We start from the raw sequence: 20,039 nt of genomic DNA on the forward strand, positions 1-20,039 counted from the left end.
ATTCTTTGCCACGTGAGGAATTAAACTAGAGCTCAGCCCTTTGCTGGGAATTTTATGAGAGAATTCAATCATTAGTTACAAGACTGGAGAAGTTAAGGCCCCTTCGAATTCTGAGATTCAATGATTCTGTGATTAAACTGTTCTTTGTTACCTGACCCTATGGTCAGTCTTCTTATCACAGATGAAAAATTTCAAAACTTTTCATTAGTTTTGAATTCACTAGTTCATTAGAATTAGAAGGAAAAAAAATCAGTTTTCAAAACTATACTCAACTTGCAGTTTCTCATATTCTTGGAAATGATTAGCTAGAAGAAAATGCAAAACTAGAAGAAAATCTAAACACAATTTAATTTTAGAGGGCAATGTGGTAAAATAATGATTTAAAGAATACAACTATGACTCATGGCTCATTTTTCAGAAGATGGTCTATGTTAATACTGCTTCGATGTTTTAGTAATAGTGAATTAAATGAAATATCCTGTGTAAAAGATTATTATTTTGATATTTATCATTTGTTAGGTATTTGAATTTAATACTGTTGATATTTTTCCTCCTTGTGAAGGCTGGCAGTACTTCGAGATGGAAAATAGAAAGCAATGACTAGAAGATTGGTAGTCTGCAGAAGGGAGAACTAAGTAATTTGCAAAACTAAAGAACAAAACTAAAAACAGGGCAGCATTCTGCGCTGGAATCTACTGAAAGGAATAAATAAAACCAAATTCTTGAATCTGTAATTAGCATCCACCTCTGTACACCGGTGAAGAAAGTTTCCGTTTGAACTTTTCTTCTCTTTTTTTTCTGGCATGGGAATTTTCTAATTATGTTTGTTTTGGCTAATAATAAAATCAGTCTGTACTCACATCTGCTTGCTCTTCCCAAATACACAGATTGATGGCTTGAGTGGGACTCTTTCACAAATGGAAAGAGGAAAACAGTGTGAAATTAAGAATTAGCCATAGATGTAACCTGAAAGTAGTTAATCCACATATTTTAGATTTGACTTCGTTTGGCCAGTTCAACTTTAAAAGTCACTTTGCCTCAAATATCATCTTCTTCCAATACTGTTTTAATCTTTGTATGTTGGGTCTCTTCCCTGTTAAGTGTTGGTGATACAAAGAGTAAAAAGACAGAGTCTATTATCTTAAGGGACTAAAATTCTAATTATGACTACAGAATTATTAAATTCAAAACTACATTATGGCACTTTTGTGGGTGGGTTAGGGTGAGGTGGAATGCGGTATGAAACACTGAGGATGGACTAATATTTAGTTTGAAAGTTTTACACCAGCCTGAAAGTGACGAGGTTTTGAAGGAAATTTTAAAAATAGTGTTCTTACCTCCAGCTACAAGTCCAGACTCCCCTAATTGAATAGCTACCCCAAAGCCCCCAAGTTTAACAGGTGCCGAGTTTTCCTTTGAGGCAAGGAGAACACAGTGGGGCTGAAAAGAAAAACAAACAAACAAACCAAAGATAAGGATTAACTGAAGATGAACAATTCAATTTACACAAAACCGAATAACATGACCATATTGTAACACTTTAAAAACTCCTGGAATTACTTTGGCTGCTTGAATTATTTCTCTATTCTTACTTCTGGCTGATTTCTCCAAAGACTTACCTGTTTTATCCAATATTTTTCAGGAATTATTTGTTTCCAAGACTAGGGTATGGTGCTAGGAATTACTTAGGAAGCATGGATGTTCAAGACAGACATGTTCTCTGCCTTTTCATGCAATATTTTCTTCCTTTGAGTGACACTCTACATTTGTTTAAGGAAAAATATATTTTATACCTGTGTTTCTTGTAACCTCTGACTTGACCTACAGAGCCACTGTATCTTGGCCCTTAGGGGATGTTGATGGCCCTTTCTTTGTCCACTCTCCCACCATCCTATTTCTTTTCTTTATTCATTCCACCCCCAAGTAAGAAGAGTCAGATTTAATGCCTTTAACTGAGCCTGGCTCCTGGGGAATTCAATGCTCTTCCTGGGGTCTTTTCTCTGGACCTGCCCTTCCTCTCTGTGGGAATGGGAGGTGAGAAAGGAGAAGGGGGAAAGGAGACTACTTGGCTGGCCTCTAGTCCAGGGTAAAGACAAACTCCCCGAGGAGTAGCTGCTTGACCAGGGCTAAGAATCATATGCTTTGTGGTCACAATGAGAGTTTCTTTGTAGGAGCTTGTCCTCTGCATCTGCCTCTTTCTGGGACCTTGCTGGGGCTGGTGTCACGGAAGCATTTAATTGTAGGGAACTTTGGTCTCTACTCAAATACTATGCTCTCCAACATGACTAACATTACATATGCTATGACCTGTTCTTAAAATGCCAGTTAGTGAAAAAGGCAAGCCTCTTCAGGCTTGGAAGATAAAAGTATTTTTTATTCTGTCCTATATTTGCTCATACATAAAATGACACAGTTTTAGTTCAGGTTTCGCCTGCGTGAGAGTGGGCATGAAGAGACCTGTGCAATAAAACTCTGAGCTGGTACACCCGGAGAGATGTTTGACGATGGATACGCAAAAGTGGGAGGGATCCTTACTCTGCCCAATGAAAGCATCAGGGTTCCACTTTGGAAGTTACTTTTTGTCCAAGGCTGTTTAAAGACCTTTACGATACAGTCTAGCACAAAGCAAGATGAGCCCTTGAACATAAATGTATGTATGAGTGTGTATGAGTTAGAGAAAGAGAGGAGAGAAAAAGCAAGTGTACATGAATGGTGAGCAAACTGCAGGAAGACACAAAGTAGCCAGAAGGGTCTATGGAAGAACAAGCAAACCTCTATAGAAACCAACTGATAAAGAGTGCTCTCCCGCAATGGGAACTTTCAGCTGGTTCAAATAGAGATCAATGACAACAGACCTGAAGAAAAAAGCAATAGCCCTAGCATGATTCTAGTGTGGGGCACAGCAAATGAACCAGCCTAGAAAAGGATGGCCATGATGCAGAAGAAGAAAATACAAACTAGACCCAGAAAGGGTCTCCTGGCCAGTGTCTTCATCACCTTCTTAGGAATGAGTAGTAGAAGCTTAAATCAGAATCCCAGAGTACACACTTTATATAGTTTGTTGACTATATTTATGCTTAAGTTAATGTTACACTGAGATCTATGTATCCATCAGAGCGTGGATTCAGTCACTCTCAACAAACCCTTAAGTGAGATAAATCATAAAATTGGAACTTAAGATAGAGAATAAACAAAGAAACCAACATATGTAAATGAATACAAGACTAGGTAGTGTTAAGTGCTATGAGGTAAAATTAGGCTGGTAGGGAAGTAGGTGTGATAGGTTTGAAGACTAGGGAGCTGCTATTTAGTAAGGGAAGGGGTGTCAGAGAAGGCCTCTCTAATAGGGTAATATGTGAACACAGACCAGAATGAAGTCGCAGAGCAAGCCACATGGAAGCAAGATCTTGGTGTGGAGGATAATAAGTACAAAGGCCCAGAGGCACGAAGGGGGTTGGTATGTTTGGAGAAGAGTAAAGAAGCCAGTGTGTTGGGAAAGGAATGAACAAAAGGGAAGAGTGGTGGGAAACGCGATTCAGATGATCAAAGACCCTATGGTCTAGGGTTTTGAAGTCAAGGCCAGAACTCTGGGTTTTAGGCTGAGCAAGATGGAAAACCACTGGAAAGTTCTGAGCAGGAGAGCATTAAGATGAGTTTTAGGTTTTGAAAGGATCACTTGAGCTGCTGCGTGGAGAAGAGATTGCAAGGGCACAAGAGTGGAAGAAAGGAGACCAGGTAGGAGGCTTCTGCGGTTGTCTATAATGATTTATAGATTTTTAATATTTTTGATGTGTTTTAATCAATTGCAGTCATCATTCATTTTGATGCTCGAATTGTCCTGTTTTTGGCCAGTGAGAGCCCCTACTTAAGTCAGCTTTTACGTCCTTTTTTAAGACTCTAGGAGTCTGATAACTTCCTTGCTTTCAGGCACAAGGTGTTCAAGGCTTGTCTTTTTCATTTCTTGCCCCAGAATTGGAACTGACCATTTCTCCAAACAGCCCCATTTCTGTTTAGTGGGTAAAGGTATTTAAATCCACAATATGGATATTGGGTATAGTATTGCTATTAGGTTATTGCTGCTTCGACTCTTCAAGTGGACATAGCTAAAAATTACGTATTTTTTAGAAGGAAAAAAAATAAATCACCAATTCATACTGATGCTTCTTCCTACTCAATTATAGTTTTTAATTTTACTTCTTCGATTTTGTCAGATAATGTTGGTACCTAATGACATTAACATAATCATTCATTTGCTTTTTCCTTTAATGTGTGTGTATAAAAGTTTCAAAATAACAACATTTCCATTACCAGTAACAGCAAAACCACTGTATGCTGTTTAGGATCTCTTCGTGATTCTTTTTGTCAGAGATGTATCAAAATACTGTTTTACTATTCAACAAAGTAAGAATTCATGAGTCTATGCTGATGTAAATAAATAAGTAAATGAATGGGGAGAAGGAAAAGCTTTCCTTTAAGTAGAGAATCAATTCATAAATGTAGAAGAAATTCTGGCATTAGAAAATCACCATTTGGCAGTTATCATCGTAATAACTGAGTCAGATAAGAACCAGCAAAGGGTTCTAAACTAGTGGGTGAAAGCTTGAAGAGTGACAGGATGTTTGTATAATCTCAGAGTAGCTCCCCACAGGATACTTACTAACTACAAAAGGTAAAATGTTAACATATGGGGAATCTGAGCGAAAGGTGTCTGGAATTCCTTGTACTTTTCTTGTACAATAACTTTTCTGTAAATCTAAAATTATGTAAAATGAAAACAAAACAAAACAACCCACCCTATTTTAAAGTCACTTAAAAGAATTCTCCTTGTGGTTATACTTTCAATTTGTTACATGGTGAGGCCAATTTGTTTTAATTAGATTTTGACTTAATTTGGTTTTAATTATACAAAACATGTACACAAAGTTCCAAAGGCAAAACCATAAACAAATACTTTTCAGAGAGGCCTAGCTTTTGTCCCCTCTCCTCGTGCCCAATTTCTCTCACCTCATTGGCATTAGTTTTTGGTTTATCCTTCCATTGTTTGGTTTTGTTTTGAAAATGAGACAATACATACAAATACTCAAAATTTTCACCTAACAACACGTGCATTAGATGACTCCATAGCACTACCTAGACATCTTCAGGGAGGTTTGTTTTTTTGTTTTGTTTTTTTAGAGAGACATTTGCGCGCTGATGGGAAAGATCCTGTAGAAAGGAAAAAACAACCCCAGAAGAGAAAGGGGATGGGATATAATATGCAAGTGGGAAGGGGGTTGGCCCTAGTGACAGCGAAGAAGGCAGGATACAGGGGCACCTGTAGATGCAGGCAGATGTGGATGTAAGAAGATGAGGAAGTTCTCTTCTGAGCACTTCTATTTTCCATTTACTTGAAATAAAAAGTGATCAGCAGGTGGGAGTGAGGAAGGAGAGGGGGTCGTTGGCAGAAGAGTGAAGGTGTGAAACGGGTTTTCAAAGAACATGAAAACGAACTAAGACAGTGGTTGGCAAACTTTAGTATCATAATCACACAGATCTGCTGGCCTACATCCCCAGAGTTTCTGACTCATAAGGTCTGGGATGAGCTTAAGGATGTGCATCTCTAACAAGGTCCTGAGTGATGTTGATGCTACTGGTCTAGGAGCCATGCTTTGAGAACCGCCAGACTAAGGAAATATAGCAGGACTGTTGGCAGCATAGGGGCCCACTCGAGGTTTGTGGTCATGAGTTTGAAGCGAGACCAATCAGCACTATTCTGTGTTTGTACCCAGCAGTCCTCATTTTAGCTGGTGAGGTTCAGGCCTGGAGTGGGTGGTGAGCTGAATTTAACAAGGGTTGGGATCTAGATAAAGAGAGGCCGGTAATATCATAAATGGATGGCACCAAACAAGCATATCTGTTTATTTCTTCTTTTCTACTTCTATCTTTTGTATAAATAAAAAGCTAAGATAGCAACAGAGTTCGAGGAAGGGGAAGGGTGAGCAGAAGAGGATGTATGGGAATAAGCTGAGAACACCAAAACAAAAAGCAGAAAGTTCAGAATGAACAGGAAAAAGCTCATATAAAGGAAGAACTAAGAAAAGCTTACATTCAAATCTGGTCACAGTAGGGTCATCAGGGAACTGAAGATTAAAACAGAATCAGTGTTTTGAAAAGGGATGGCTTAGGTGTGGAAAAATAGCTAGCATGATAAAAATTTTATATTAGATTTTATGAAATAGAACATATAATAGATAAACACTATTTAGTCATTTAAATAAATCCGGCCAGGATCCCAAAAAGATATTTGCACACCCATGTTTATTGCAGCATTATTCACAATAGTCAAGAGGTGGAAGCAACCCAAATGCCCACTGACAGATGAATGGATAAAGAAAATATGGTATATACATACAATGGAATATTATGTAGCTTGAAAAAGCAGGAAATCCTGTCACATGGTACAACATGGGTGAACCTCAAGGATATTATGCTAAACGAAATAAGCCCGTCATAAAAGGACAAATACTGTACGATCTGACTCAAGTGAATTACCTAGAGTAGTCAAAAATCATAGAAAGTAGAAAGGTAGTTGCCAAGGGTAGGGGAAGAGGGAGAGGGGGCTAATGTTTAGTGGACACAGAGTTTCAGTTTGGCAAGATGAAAAATTTCTATATATAAACACAACAATAAGTATATTTAACACTACTGAACAATATAAATATACTTTATAAAGTATACATATAACAATATAAGTATACTTGCACAATATAAATATATTTAACACTACTGAACTGTACATTTTAAAATAGTTAAGATAGTTAATTTAATGTTATGTGTTTTTTTAACAACACACACACACACACACACACACACACACACACACACACACACACACAAATTCCTCCTAGACCAATACAGTAATCATCTTCCTTCTCAGAAGTTCTAGAGTGAAGTAAGAGCTACAAAATATTTTTATTCTGGCAATTTAAAAATATTCTGTCCCATGTGTCATATTTATAACAAAGTAAAAGCTCTGGAGAATACGATGTTTAGAAGAGTGTTATGTACCCAGAAATAATTAGAATGTTAGATAAAGCCCAATGAGTTAAATATTATTTAGTGTAAAGTAAACAAAGCTACAGGGTAACAATTATGGGGAGGATAGTAACTAACTTTTCTTCATTTCAGATGACAACAAGAAAGAAGAAATGACATTAAACTGCAGGGCCAACAGTTACACAGATGGACAGGTAGTGGTTAAATATTGGACTAGGACCAAAAAAACCCCCTGCAGAATTACTTCATTATTTTCTTTAAAATACAGGAGATATTTTAATTTACTTGGGAGAGTTCATCATGGTGCTAAAAAGGAGAGAATACTATCACAAATTTCATCTAATCCTAAAATTATAAGATTGTTTTAGAAAATAAATCCAAGGTCTTAAGGGAATACATGAAAACATACTAAAATAACACACAGATCAAATAAACCTTTTAAAAATTAAACAATAAAATAATTCATTACTCATGTTACTATAATGCAATACATGTGTCGACTTAGAAAAAAATGCACAGCGTGAGAGTTGCGAGTTAAGTTTTATTTGGGGGCAAAATGAGGACTGCAGCCTGGGAGACAGCATCCCAGATAGCTCTGAGAAACTGCTCCAAAGAGACAGGGGGGAAGATCAGTATATACGTGATTTTGGTGAAGGGGGAATACGTGCAATCAAGCACATATTTTTTACAGAAGGTTTCTGCTAGTCTCGTGCAGGTTACTGCTAGTCACGAGGAGCAGACGTCACCATGAAGGATTTTAGTGCTTCTCTAGATATGAGGAGAGGCAAGAATTGGGCTCATAAAATCAGCTCCTGAAAATATCTAACTATCTGAAGGCCTGTTCTGCCAGTTTTTCCCAGAGCACAGAGCGCCTCATTTCTGCTCGCCACCTGAACTCCTTTCAGGGCGTGTTCAAAGTCAGCAGCTGCAGCAGCACATGATTTAATCCTCGTAGGGGTAGATGGCAAGTGCCAATGGAAAATACCAATTTTTTGTTGACACAGGAATGCCATTTTATGTGACTGTTAGTTTCTAAAATGAATCCAGAAAGAAAGAGAAATTAAATGCTTGTGCTTTAAAAGTACATATAGCATATTATGTATCATTAGTTAGGAAAAACAAAAAAATGCATATTTCTGCTTAGAATTTATAAACTTTATGCGGGGGGGGAGGAGGGAAAACTTTTCACAATTGTCAAAGTGGAAGGTATTCATAGAGAAGATATAAATATTTTCTTAAAGTTAAGTGTTGATTAAGCTTAAAGATAAAGTTGTTGCACAGTGGTAGGGTTTTTAAAATATTTTCACAAGGAGTCTAAGGGTTGTCATATTGAAAAAAGAAAGAAAAGAGAAAAAACACACCTACCACCACATGCAAATATAAAAAAATAAAAAGACAACCCCAACCAATTGCACCACAACCGGATGGAGGAACCCAGCTGACACACCAAGACGAGTCTCTGTGTCTAGGGAATCTTGGGGTTCAGCTCCTTTTACTTCAAGAGAGCCTGAACTGTGAGTATGCCTTGATTTCAACTGCATAAATGATCTGTTTTTTAAGTTACATTCTGATTATCTGAGTAATATAAATGAAACCTGCTTCATGGTGACTAGCAACACTTTGCTTCTAGAAACCTGCGTAAACTGAATGATACCTCTGCCGTGACTTGACTTAAAATGAGGCTGTCTTCTTAGTTACTTGAAGTACTTTAGGACATGAGATATTTACGCTCATACTATCAATATTATCACATTGTTTATACTGTATTTTGTATACTGCCACAAAGACTTGCAGATCTACTTGAATCAATTAAAAGTTATTTTCATATGCAACAAATTTTATTTCCAGTGTATTATAAGTGATCTGTAACTTATTAACTTTATTAAGTTATGCTGACTCCCTATTTTCAATAATAGTATTTTCTTTATTATATGATTTCTATTTTATGGTAATTTACCAAATCTGTTAAATTTTAAGTTTCGCGTTTCAGAAGTTAATATGGTGAATATTAGAGAAAAGAAAAAGCAAAATACACTTTAGTGAATTCACCTAAAATTAAAAAATGTTTTAGCCACAGTTAAATTGAAAACAAAAGCTAATGTACTACTAATAATATTCTTTCCAAAGTAACATGCGTTCAATTTTCACTTTGTATGCAGAAATTAGTGCAATTTTTAAAGCATGGCCTGAATGATTCAGTGATTATCAAGTCAAACTACAAATGTAAACGGCTGCTACCACTGCCAACTAGGTATGTATTTTAACATAGCAATGTGGTGTTTTCACAAACATACCCAAACTGCATTTAAAAAGCTTTTGCTCATTGGAGGCCACAGTGGAATCTGTCGGGTCCTGCCCTCTAATACAGAAGCTCCTGTAGGAGCCAGGTGAAAAATTACAGGCAAGGGGAGGGTGGTGCTGGTGGGTACAATGCAGCACTAATACAGGGTTGCGGAACTTCAGGATTTGTCAAGTAACAACATTAAAAACCATTAACCATCTACTATCAGAAAACCACTGTGACCACTTCACACCAGTTACAACTAATGTCCCCTGGGAAACTGGTCCCTATGTGAATGCAGTGGTTTGTTTCTTATCTTCACTGGCCATTCGTAACAAATCAAGTAAGTGGTTTTTAAAACATCAGTAAATGGCCTTAGGAACAGCGAGTGAGTGACACATTGTAAAGGAGGCAGAAGTCAGCCATTAAGTTCCAAACAGAATCTAATCTGTTAATTTGTTAATAAATGACTGAACACTAGCCATTCAATACAGGGTTCTAAATGACAGCTACTACTACTGTTTAAACAAATACATTGTTCTCTTTGAGCTCGAAAATAAAGCAAAACCAGAAAGGTTTATTGGTGATCTTGTACAACTATTATTTATTTATTTTATTTGCAGATTAGAGCTGAGGCAAATGGTTTCAGGCTACGTGCTTTGCGCTAATGGCTTTCTAGAAACATCTTGATTATGACAATCAGGCCTAGAAATAAGTTTGAAAAGATATGCTCTGGGGGATATGCTGAACATTCTGATGAATGATTTGTGATTCTGTAAACTCTGGACTTACTTACTTACTATAATGGACATAGCAAATAAAAAGGTTAGTACCTTTTCCAGAGAGGTAAAGCTAGATGACAATCTTTTCTTAAAATCGCTAATGTGGATAATGCTAAAGGAATCACGTCAAAATGCCGCTGACAGAACTCATCATTAATAAAGAAAATGCTGATCATATGTGATTAGGAGGAGTGAGGTTTGGTGAAAAGGATCATGGGCTCTAAAAGCTAGACGGATCTGAGTCTCAACTTGGGTACAGACATTTAAGAGCTGTGTGGTCATGGGTAACGATCATAACATCTTTATCTTTCATTAATACCTACCTCACAAAGTTATTATAAGGATTATGTAAATGAAATAATATAAATGTGCTTAACACACTGTCTGGTACACAGCAAATGCTAAATACATATTAGTTACTGGTTCAGTCATCTAGCTCAAGGGTTCAATTCTGACTGCACATTAGAATCCCCTGAGGAGCTTTTAAAGGAAACCATTGCCTGGAGCCCATTCCAGACCAATTAAATCAGAAGATCTGGGGATGGAGCCAGGCATTGGTATCTTTAAAAAGCCCTCAAGAGGATTCTAATATGCAGCCAGGATTGAGAGCCACTGAGAGTCTCTTCTACAAAGTATCCAACTGTGGCAGTCTCAAAAAAATCTTCCGTGGTAAAACCTTATTGCCTCCCCAAATAGATTGTTTCATTCTAAAAAAGCATTTCCTTAAAAGCAGGCAACATCTGTCTCTGCATTTTTACTCACTGGTCCTTCTTCTGCTTTCGGAAGACATACATCAGGAGGTGAAATCCTTTTCTCCATGGCCTTGAAAGTGTTCACATCTCCAGGTGTCTGTTTCCTTCCACTTGCTCCTCTGACATGATTTGGGCTCTTCCCCCCCCCCGCCCCCCCCCCCCCGCACTGGCTCTGTGGCCTTTTTTAAGTGTGCTGCTGAGGATGAAACACTGTATTCCAGGTGGAACCCTACCAGCTTAGGACAGTACCGATTAGTAGTGACAATCTTCGTTTAAGACACTCCATAGGTATGAAGTCAACGAAAGACAGGTTAGTTTTTGCTGCAGCCACGTCACACTGCAGGCACAGCAACTGCAGTCAATCGCAATTGTGCTTCTGTTCACGTAGCTAAAGCCCTTCCTGTACTTGAATAGTTTAATATCCACATGTAGGACTTTACATACTTTTCTACTACATTCCCTTTTTCATTCAACAGCATTTATTGTGCTAAACACTTGGTACACAGAGGCAAACAAAACAGACTTGTTTCCTAACCCTAATGGAGTTTAAAATATAGCAATGGAGAAGAAAAACAAAACAAAACAAAAACTCTATGACCTTTAAAGTCATTTCAGCTGTCTGAGCTCTCAAAATCGTGTCACCTGTCATGCCTCAGCTCACTTTCATCAATGGCTATGAGATGTTTCTACCTGAGCCTCAGCCAGTTCCCTATGTGACCACGCAACACAGGTCCCTCTACCGGGGCCCTTCTCCTCTTCCTGGTAATCTACATTGCATTATCAGCTCCATTTTTGGCAGCCTGCCATTCTTCCTGGATTGCCCTTTCCTTTTTAGAATTTCAGATCACCAGAAACATGCGTGCAAGTTTCTATAAGCTTTGTGAAATCTGTCTCCGTGCAGTTGAGACACATGACAGACTAGGCTCAGTCCTCTTGCCTCCCTCCCTCCGTTGTCCTCAGCTCTGGCGACAGGCTCTTACCAGGGATTACATAACTTCCTCTTCACCAGTCAGTTCCTCTACCAAGGATTCAAATTCCCCCCTTGACAAAATTTTAAACAAGAATTTCACACTCTACTAAAATGGTTTCTTCTTGATCAAATTATAGGTAGTTTTAAGAAAGGCTAAGTTCTTCCAAATGCTTTTCTCTGTGTATAATGTCAAATCAGAAAATTAATTATGGTAATTCAAATCCACTGTACAGCATTCAAAGTTTAAATGCACACTCCTGAAAAAATATTTACCAAGAGCAGGGTCTCTGTCATTTTCACCTTCGTTTTCCAAGCAGTACTTAGCCAAGTGTGAGATATTCACTAAAACAAAATTAATCAAAAGGTGTTTTATTTTTTTTAAAGCTAACTGTCATTGAACACTTGTTATGTTCCAGGGTAAACATAACACTTGTTATGTTCCAGGTGTTATGTAAACATAACACTTGTTATGTTCCAGTTTTGTTGTTTATAGAATGCATTTTTCCATTTCTACAAACAAAAAAACTAAGGCTTAGAAAAGATTAAGTTGTTGGCCGAAGGTCACAGAGTTAGTTAGGTCTGATTTTGATAACCTTGTCCTGAATGTCTTTATGACACCTGCTAAGAAGCTTCTGTAAAGAAATAGGGAAGTCACTCTAAGAAAGGAATGTGACAAGACCCCCTGGAATCCTCTCCTCACATCTTCTCTTTATGATGGCCTCTCAGACTGAGCTCTTCACAGCAGCCAATGCCCAGCAAACAGCCAGTAACAAATAGCACTGCTAACATTCTCTGCTGCCACAAACAAGTGGAATTCACACACTATTTTACAAACAGTTTCACATGACCTAGCCCACGGAATATTTCAGCTGCAGTTACTTCCTTCCAAAATCTTGGATTACACATCCTCTTTCCCATCTACATTATCACTCTATGTTCTATGCTTCTAGGTCAAGGAGACTCTCCAAGGTGCCTAACTGGCGGCTGTCACCACCTGACTTGGTTTTGTTTGGCTACTTTGCTCTCCTGTGCAGTGTTACGAGCCTGCCTAATGAGGCAAGTGCTGTGCTCTATTGGTCTGTTACGGTAATTGCATGCCCCTGTAGGCAAGTGATTTTAATACCCTCAACTTGGCGCTAGGTTGAAAAGGAAGAAATTTAGGACCATTTCCCCAATTCCCACCATGGAATGAGAGACTGCCACAGTTTATCTGTCACATACCATGTGGCAACACGTGTCAAAATGAATGAATGCCACCTATGAGGGAAAGAGTCAAGGCAGGAAGCTGGACAGGGGCCAGCAGTGGGCCCAGCTCACTCATGTCTGTAACTACCTTTAGGGAAACTGACACTCATCTTCGAAAAATATGAGCTGTCATTTCACCTCCATCTCTATTCCCATAAAAACTTCCCTAAGAAAAGATGATTCCATAGTTCAGATATTTATTTTAATATAATAAATGAAACAAACCTTGAACATTTATCATAGCATAGAAAAGGTTAGATCAGGACATTCCACAAGATTCTACTATATGTGCTGCTTGTTTTGTGATACCATAATGCTGCTACATATATTGTGTAGATATCCAAATGGTCCAAAGTAAGATAAAAGGAAAGCTTCTCACAATGTCTGAAAATAAATCATTTACTATTTGTGCTTTGAGCTAAAGTAATTGTTATTAAAATAACAAGTGACTCACTCAATGTTTGGCATTCTGTTGTAGGAGAAATCTGAAGACATAAAAGTTACAGTCAAGGAACATGTCATTTAGCACCTTCACTTTTTGATCTCTACAGAAGACAACGAGAAGTCAGATGGTAACAATGACGACAACTTCAGTCAGCAGCTGGCCTTGCTCCTCCCAGGGAGTGCACTTTATAACTAATCACAGCGTCCAATGGCCACACAACTTCTCAGGAGCATCAAATTTTACTGCCTGTTCCATGGATGAAAAATTACTCTCTAGTGTATTAACAACATTCTACTCTGTTATTTTCATCGTGGGCCTCGTTGGAAACATAATTGCCCTCTATGTATTTCTGGGTATCCACCGCAAAAGAAATTCCATTCAGATTTACCTACTCAATGTAGCCATTGCAGACCTCTTACTTATCTTCTGCCTCCCTTTCCGAATAATGTATCACATTAACCAAAACAAGTGGACACTAGGTGTGATTCTTTGCAAGGTTGTGGGAACACTATTTTATATGAACATGTACATTAGCATTATTTTGCTTGGATTCATCAGTTTGGATCGCTACATAAAAATTAATCGGTCTATACAACAACGGAAGGCGATAACAACCAAACAGAGTATTTATGTTTGCTGTATAGTATGGATAATTGCTCTTGCTGTATTTTTAACTATGATTATTTTAACCCTTAAGAAAGGAGGTCATAATTCCACAATGTGTTTCCATTATAGAGATAAGCATAATGCAAAAGGAGAAGCAATTTTTAACTACATTCTTGTGGTAATGTTCTGGCTAATTTTCCTACTAATAATCCTTTCATATATTAAGATTGGCAAGAATCTATTGAGGATTTCTAAAAGGAGGTCAAAATTTCCTAATTCTGGCAAATATGCCACTACAGCCCGGAATTCCTTTATTGTGCTTATCATTTTTACTGTATGTTTTGTTCCCTATCATGGCTTCCGATTTGTCTATATTTCTTCACAGCTAAATATGTCGTCTTGCGATTGGAAGGAAATCGTTCACAAAACCAATGAGATCATGCTGGTTTTCTCATCTTTTAATAGCTGTTTAGATCCAGTCATGTATTTCCTGATGTCCAGTAACATTCGCAAAATAATGTGCCAACTTCTTTCCAGACGATTTCAAGGGGAAGCGAGCAGGAGTGAAAGCACTTCAGAATTTAAACCAGGATACTCCCTGCATGATACATTTGCTGCAGCTAAAATTCAGTCTACTTCTTAAAGCACTTACGGTAAACATATTAAAAAGAATGATAAAATACAGCCTAATTCCTTGAAGAACAAAAAATTATGAAACAAAGCTCTAGCATTTACAAAGCTTAGATCCTCCCAAAGTCCTTTGCTTATTTGTGATATTTCGTTTGCTTAATTATAAAATATTTTAAGTGCAAGCTTACACTCATCACTAGATTTTAAATCTGTATATAAAATCTTTTAGGCTAACACTGTTAACATAGATTATAAAATTAAATGAAATTTATGGTTTTAACCACAGAATAATTAAAGAAAATGTTATAGTTTCTCAAGTCACTAAAGTAGCTATTCAAAATCAAGTACCTAATACTAATTTAAAGTGTGCTTAAAAGTTAACTGATTTGAGGACCAACTTAAAATGTCAGAAAATATATGTTCATTGTCATTTAAAAAGCTTGTATAATTTGCCACTGTATTCACTTATGTCTAAACCTCTATTAACAGATGAAATAATAAAATTCTAATAAAAAATGAAATCACCCACTATCTATCACTGCTTAGTACAATAGGTGAGCTAAAATTCAATAGCCTAGCGACAGTACTTAAGACTGCACCTTACTTAAAACAGATTTATAAACAATTCAGCCATCTTGGACCATACACTTTGATAAAGCAAAATTGAAGATGTATACACCCTATGATCCAGCAAGTCCACTACTAGGTATACATCTTACAGAACCACTCAAACATGTATACAAGAAAACGTGTAAAGATGCTCAGTGACCTACTGCTCACAATACTAAACAAATGTAAACAACCTAAGTATGAGTATGCATCAGCAAAGGAATGGAGAAAAAAACTTCATCTGCATGCATCAACGTGGAGAATTGGCAAAAATAATGTTGAATAAAAAACAAAAACTGCAAAAGGGTATGTACCCTATGAAATCACTTATGTAAAATACAAAACCACATAAAACAATACCGTATTCTTTACACATCTATACATATGCAATAAAAATATAAAACATACGTCATAATATACACAAACATATATACCCACTTAAGGTTAATGGTTACATCTGGAGAGATTTGAAGCAAACATGGCAAAATATTAATAATGTCTGTTATACCTGTGTGGTAATACATGGGTATTTGTTATGTAATTTTTGGTATATATCTGAGTGTTTGAAATATTTCATAACAATAAAGAAAACCTGTAGGTTAGAATTAAAAGGAGCAAATTCTGAAATTTTCGTGTGTTCAAAAATAACTAGAGAGTAAGCTCTAAGAGAAAGGGCCCTTATTCGTATTCTTTTTTTTTTTTAATTTATCTTATTGAAGTATAGTTGATTTACAATGTTGTGTTAGTTTCTGCTGTACAGCAAAGTGATTCAGTTATACATATATACATATATATATATATATATATATTCTTTTTCATATTCTTTTCCATTATGGTTTATCACAGGATATTGAATGTAGTTCCCTGTGCTATACAGTAGGACCTTGTTGTTTATCTATTCTATATATACTAGTTTGTATCTGCTAATCCCAAACTCCCAATCTAGCCCTCCCTCATCCCAAGGGCAACCCCCTTGGCAACTGCAAGTCTGTTCTCTATATCTGTCAGTCTGTTTCTGTATCGTAGATAAATTCATTTGTGTCATATTTTAGATTCCACATGCAAGTGATATTATATATTTGTCTTTCTGTTTCTGACTTACTTCCCTTAGTATGATAATATCTAGGTCCATCCATGTTGCTGCAAATGGCATTATTTTATTCTTTTTTTTATGGCTGAGTAGTATTCCATTGTGTGTGTGTGTGTATACCACATCTTCTTTATCCATTCATCTGTCGATGGACATTTAGGTTGTTTCCATGTCTTGGCTATTGTGAATAGTGCTGCTATGAACACAGGGGTGCATGTATCTTTTTGAATTATAGTTTTCTCTGGATATATGCCCAGGAGTGGGATTGCTGGATCATATGGCAACTCTATTTTTAGTTTTTTGAGGAACCTCCATACTGTTTTCCATAGTGGCTGCCCCAATTTACATTCCCACCAACAGTGTAAGAGGGTTTCAAAAGGGCCCTCATTCATCACTGACTACCCAGAGCATAGTTGCATTGCCTGGCACGAAGAAGATCAATACATATTTGTTGAATAACTGAATGAACGAGTGAATGAATGGATGGATGAACGAGAAGGGAAGGAGGGAGGGAAGGGGTGCTTAACAGAACTGAAAAAGTAGGTTATTTCGTTTTTTTCCTAGTCAATGTATCTAGATATAGCTGCAGAAAACGTCATACAATTGTAATCAGGAGATGTCATTAAGGCAACCATTCTCAAAAGTTTGGCCAGCATTGTTCTTTTTTTTGTAACATCTTTATTGGAGTATTATTGTTTTACAATGGTGTGTTAGTTTTTGCTTTATAACAGTTTTTTGATTACACACAGAATCAGAATGCTGTTGACTTAATATGTAAAAGCCTGTTATGACAAACTGCAAGGATCCATTCTTAAGTTTCTGTCACAGAGTATGAGAATTTTTTTTTTTTACAGTCAGAATACTTCTTCAAACTTCAGGTAGGCCACTGACTGGGAAATCAATATTAAAGAGTATGAAGAATTTCGTTAGGGCTGAATTTATTTTAATGAGATTTGGACTGTATACAGTTAGTGTTCAGTTAGTTGTATTTCAATAAGTGTACACAAATGGTTGAACAAACAATAGGTCAAAGCAGAATTATACTTAAAAAACAAGAAACATTTGAGAATAAAAATAGAAATTTGCAGAAAAATCAGAGGCTCAGAAAAAAGTAATAAATTTTATATTAATTACTCTGCTCTGACAATTGTTAACAAATACCAAACTGAAATTCAGTATTTCTGTTTGTATAATTTAAAAATATGACAATACTGATTTTCTCTCATGTTCTCAAAATTAAAATCTTTTTTACATTATTGGTAAACATTCTATATCCCTACATGTGTCTATTGTAAACATACAGTTTGAATGGTTAAATTACATTATTATTATTACTAGTAGTAGTTTTATGGAACATTAAAAGAAACACATATACACTCATAATTCTAGAAGCTTTCTCATTATTTATATTAAATGAGATGATCCCTATAAAGCCCTGCACAATGGCATTGTTAAAAAAGTAAAAAAGTACACTGAGTCAATTCTTGCTATAATATTTGTGATAAAATAAATTTTGTTAAAAGTCAACCTATCCATAAGCTCCTAACAGATTTTCTTTACCGACAGAAGTTTCACTAATAACATACCTTAGAGTAACCTGAATCCTGAGAATGTTTCTAAATTTTTAGAAAAATTTGCTAAACTTACCAAATTTAAGGCTATTTATTACATATAATCTTTTATTTCTTATTGAGCATTGGTGTACACAAGTAGGAAACACTGTCCCTACCTCCCCCAAGCCAAGATTTAGTTCTAGAAGCATACAGAAAAGGGAAATTCAGAAGTATATACATAGCCTCACCTTGCAAAAGATCTTGAGAACAAGTTTCTAAATAACATCTCACATATGCAAAACCAAACAAAGGCATAATTAACTGCCTGGTTGCGAGAGTAAGACCTAAATGCTGAGTTTTGCTGTCAGTTTTGGAAAAGTATTCTGTGCAGAGCTGGGTTTGATGGCAGTTGAATTTCTAAGATCAGGTCAATAGAAAAAGAAAATTCTGTTCTAGTACAGAAGGTTTTGTTTTCAACTTCTTTTCAAAATGGATTCTTCAGTTCTGCTGATATGAAAGTAGAACTAATATAATTACAGCTCTGTGAAGCAAAGCCTTACTGAAAAGTTATCCATAAGAGAAAAACAGCATGAAGTAGAGTTCTCTCAACAGGCAGCCTGGATTTTGCAGAAACATGTTAACAGGCTACTTATTTTTTAGCCTTTTGAAGTATGAATGGAAACTTATTTTTACCAGATATTAAAATATATTCTTATCCTTCATTAAGGATAACACTGTGGAGCACATGCAAGGATAAACTTATCAATGGAACAGAATGCACAGCTCTACGCAGACCCTCAACGATACATGAGAAGATTATATGACAAATTAATCACTCTCAACAGGGTAGGAGCAGGAACAAATCAGAGGGCAACCTAGGATTCTGTTAGTCAAGATGTGCTAGAAGCTTGCAAAGTGGGGTTCAGTGAATTTTTTTTTAAACATCTGTATTGGAGTATAATTGCTTTACAATGGTGTGTTAGTTTCTGCTGTTAAATGAAGTTTTAAAAAGTTTTCTGAGTGACTCTGATACACTTTCCTCCTTCAAAGAGAATCACTGCAAATAAAGGAGACATCACAAAAAGCATCGGGGAAGGAAGAAATGAATTAATAAATAGTGCTGTGCTTATTTAAAATAAAAGCCAATTTATAGCCTCGCCTCATATCACACCAAAAAAAAAAATTATATCTGGATCAAGAGTTAAATGTAAATAATGAATGCATTAAAAGACTTAAAAATATGTGACTAACTCATCTGTGGAAGGGAAAAGACTTCCTATTAATAAAATAGAAATAAGCACAGGGAAAGATGCATAGATTTGACTTTTAAAAGTAGACTTATTTTTTTGTCAAAAACCATAAACAAAAATAAAAGCAAAAGCACAAAGTGAGAAAAATATTCACAACAGATGTGACATTTACTGGAGAGTTTTCTATGTCAGGCACCAAAGGACACCATAAACTTCTAAAGAAACTTGTATTTTTGATCAGAAGAAAGCATTTGAATCTCAGAATATAATCTGAACTATGACAACTCGAATGAGATAGAAACTCTCACGATGGATGATGCAGTGTCCTTTTTCGTAGCTACATGGCCAAGTTGAGAACACATTCCTATAAGTGGCTGCTACAGTGCCTCAGTTCAGTCTGGTTTTCAAATTAAGACATGGAGGACTGCTTGCGTGGTGGTAACAATAGACTCAGAGCTAAAATGGAAGTGCTAGGTTTGTCCTAAACTTCTATTTTGCCTCTTATTTCCCCCCTTCAAGTTTACGTGCAACGGAATGGGAAGCAAAGTAAAATATATTTATGTACCTTTTACTGTGCTGGGTGCTCGCAATGCATTATTATCATTTACTCCTCATTGCATCGTGATTGAAGTATTTTCTGTATTTTACATATGAGGGGATGCAAGTTGGTAGACTTTTATTCCACAGGCATTGTCTCTGCTAAGACACTGCTTTTCGTTTTCATTTCATTCTGCCCAAGCACAATGGTAATCACTGTGATGTCCTTTGTTTTTTTAAAAAAACCATAAATG

General features: G+C 36.5%; 2 protein-coding genes across 9 annotated transcripts in view; one reads left to right on the forward strand and one right to left on the reverse strand.

Moving 5' to 3' along the window:
- CASK (calcium/calmodulin dependent serine protein kinase) overlaps positions 1-20,039 on the reverse strand; it is a 396,439-nt gene that overhangs the window by 135,355 nt on the left and 241,045 nt on the right. For all 8 annotated transcript variants that reach the window (XM_068532540.1, XM_068532538.1, XM_068532536.1 and 5 more), the window contains exon 6: positions 1,338-1,440. In XM_068532540.1, the coding sequence (XP_068388641.1) occupies positions 1,338-1,440 (103 nt within the window). The remainder of the gene's footprint in view (positions 1-1,337; positions 1,441-20,039) is intronic.
- On the forward strand, positions 13,558-14,786 carry GPR34 (G protein-coupled receptor 34). The gene has a single exon (XM_068533687.1). It carries the CDS (start codon positions 13,635-13,637, stop codon positions 14,757-14,759), a length of 1,125 nt encoding a protein of 374 aa, XP_068389788.1. The 5' UTR covers positions 13,558-13,634; the 3' UTR covers positions 14,760-14,786.

This window comes from Eschrichtius robustus, chromosome X (assembly GCF_028021215.1).
Source record: "Eschrichtius robustus isolate mEscRob2 chromosome X, mEscRob2.pri, whole genome shotgun sequence".
Taxonomy (NCBI): Eukaryota; Metazoa; Chordata; class Mammalia; order Artiodactyla; family Eschrichtiidae; genus Eschrichtius; species Eschrichtius robustus.

What these genes read in the sequence shown, in the direction of transcription:
- GPR34 (XM_068533687.1), top strand. Translation starts at nt 13,635, where the DNA reads ATGGTAACAATGACGACAACTTCAGTCAGCAGCTGGCCTTGCTCCTCC.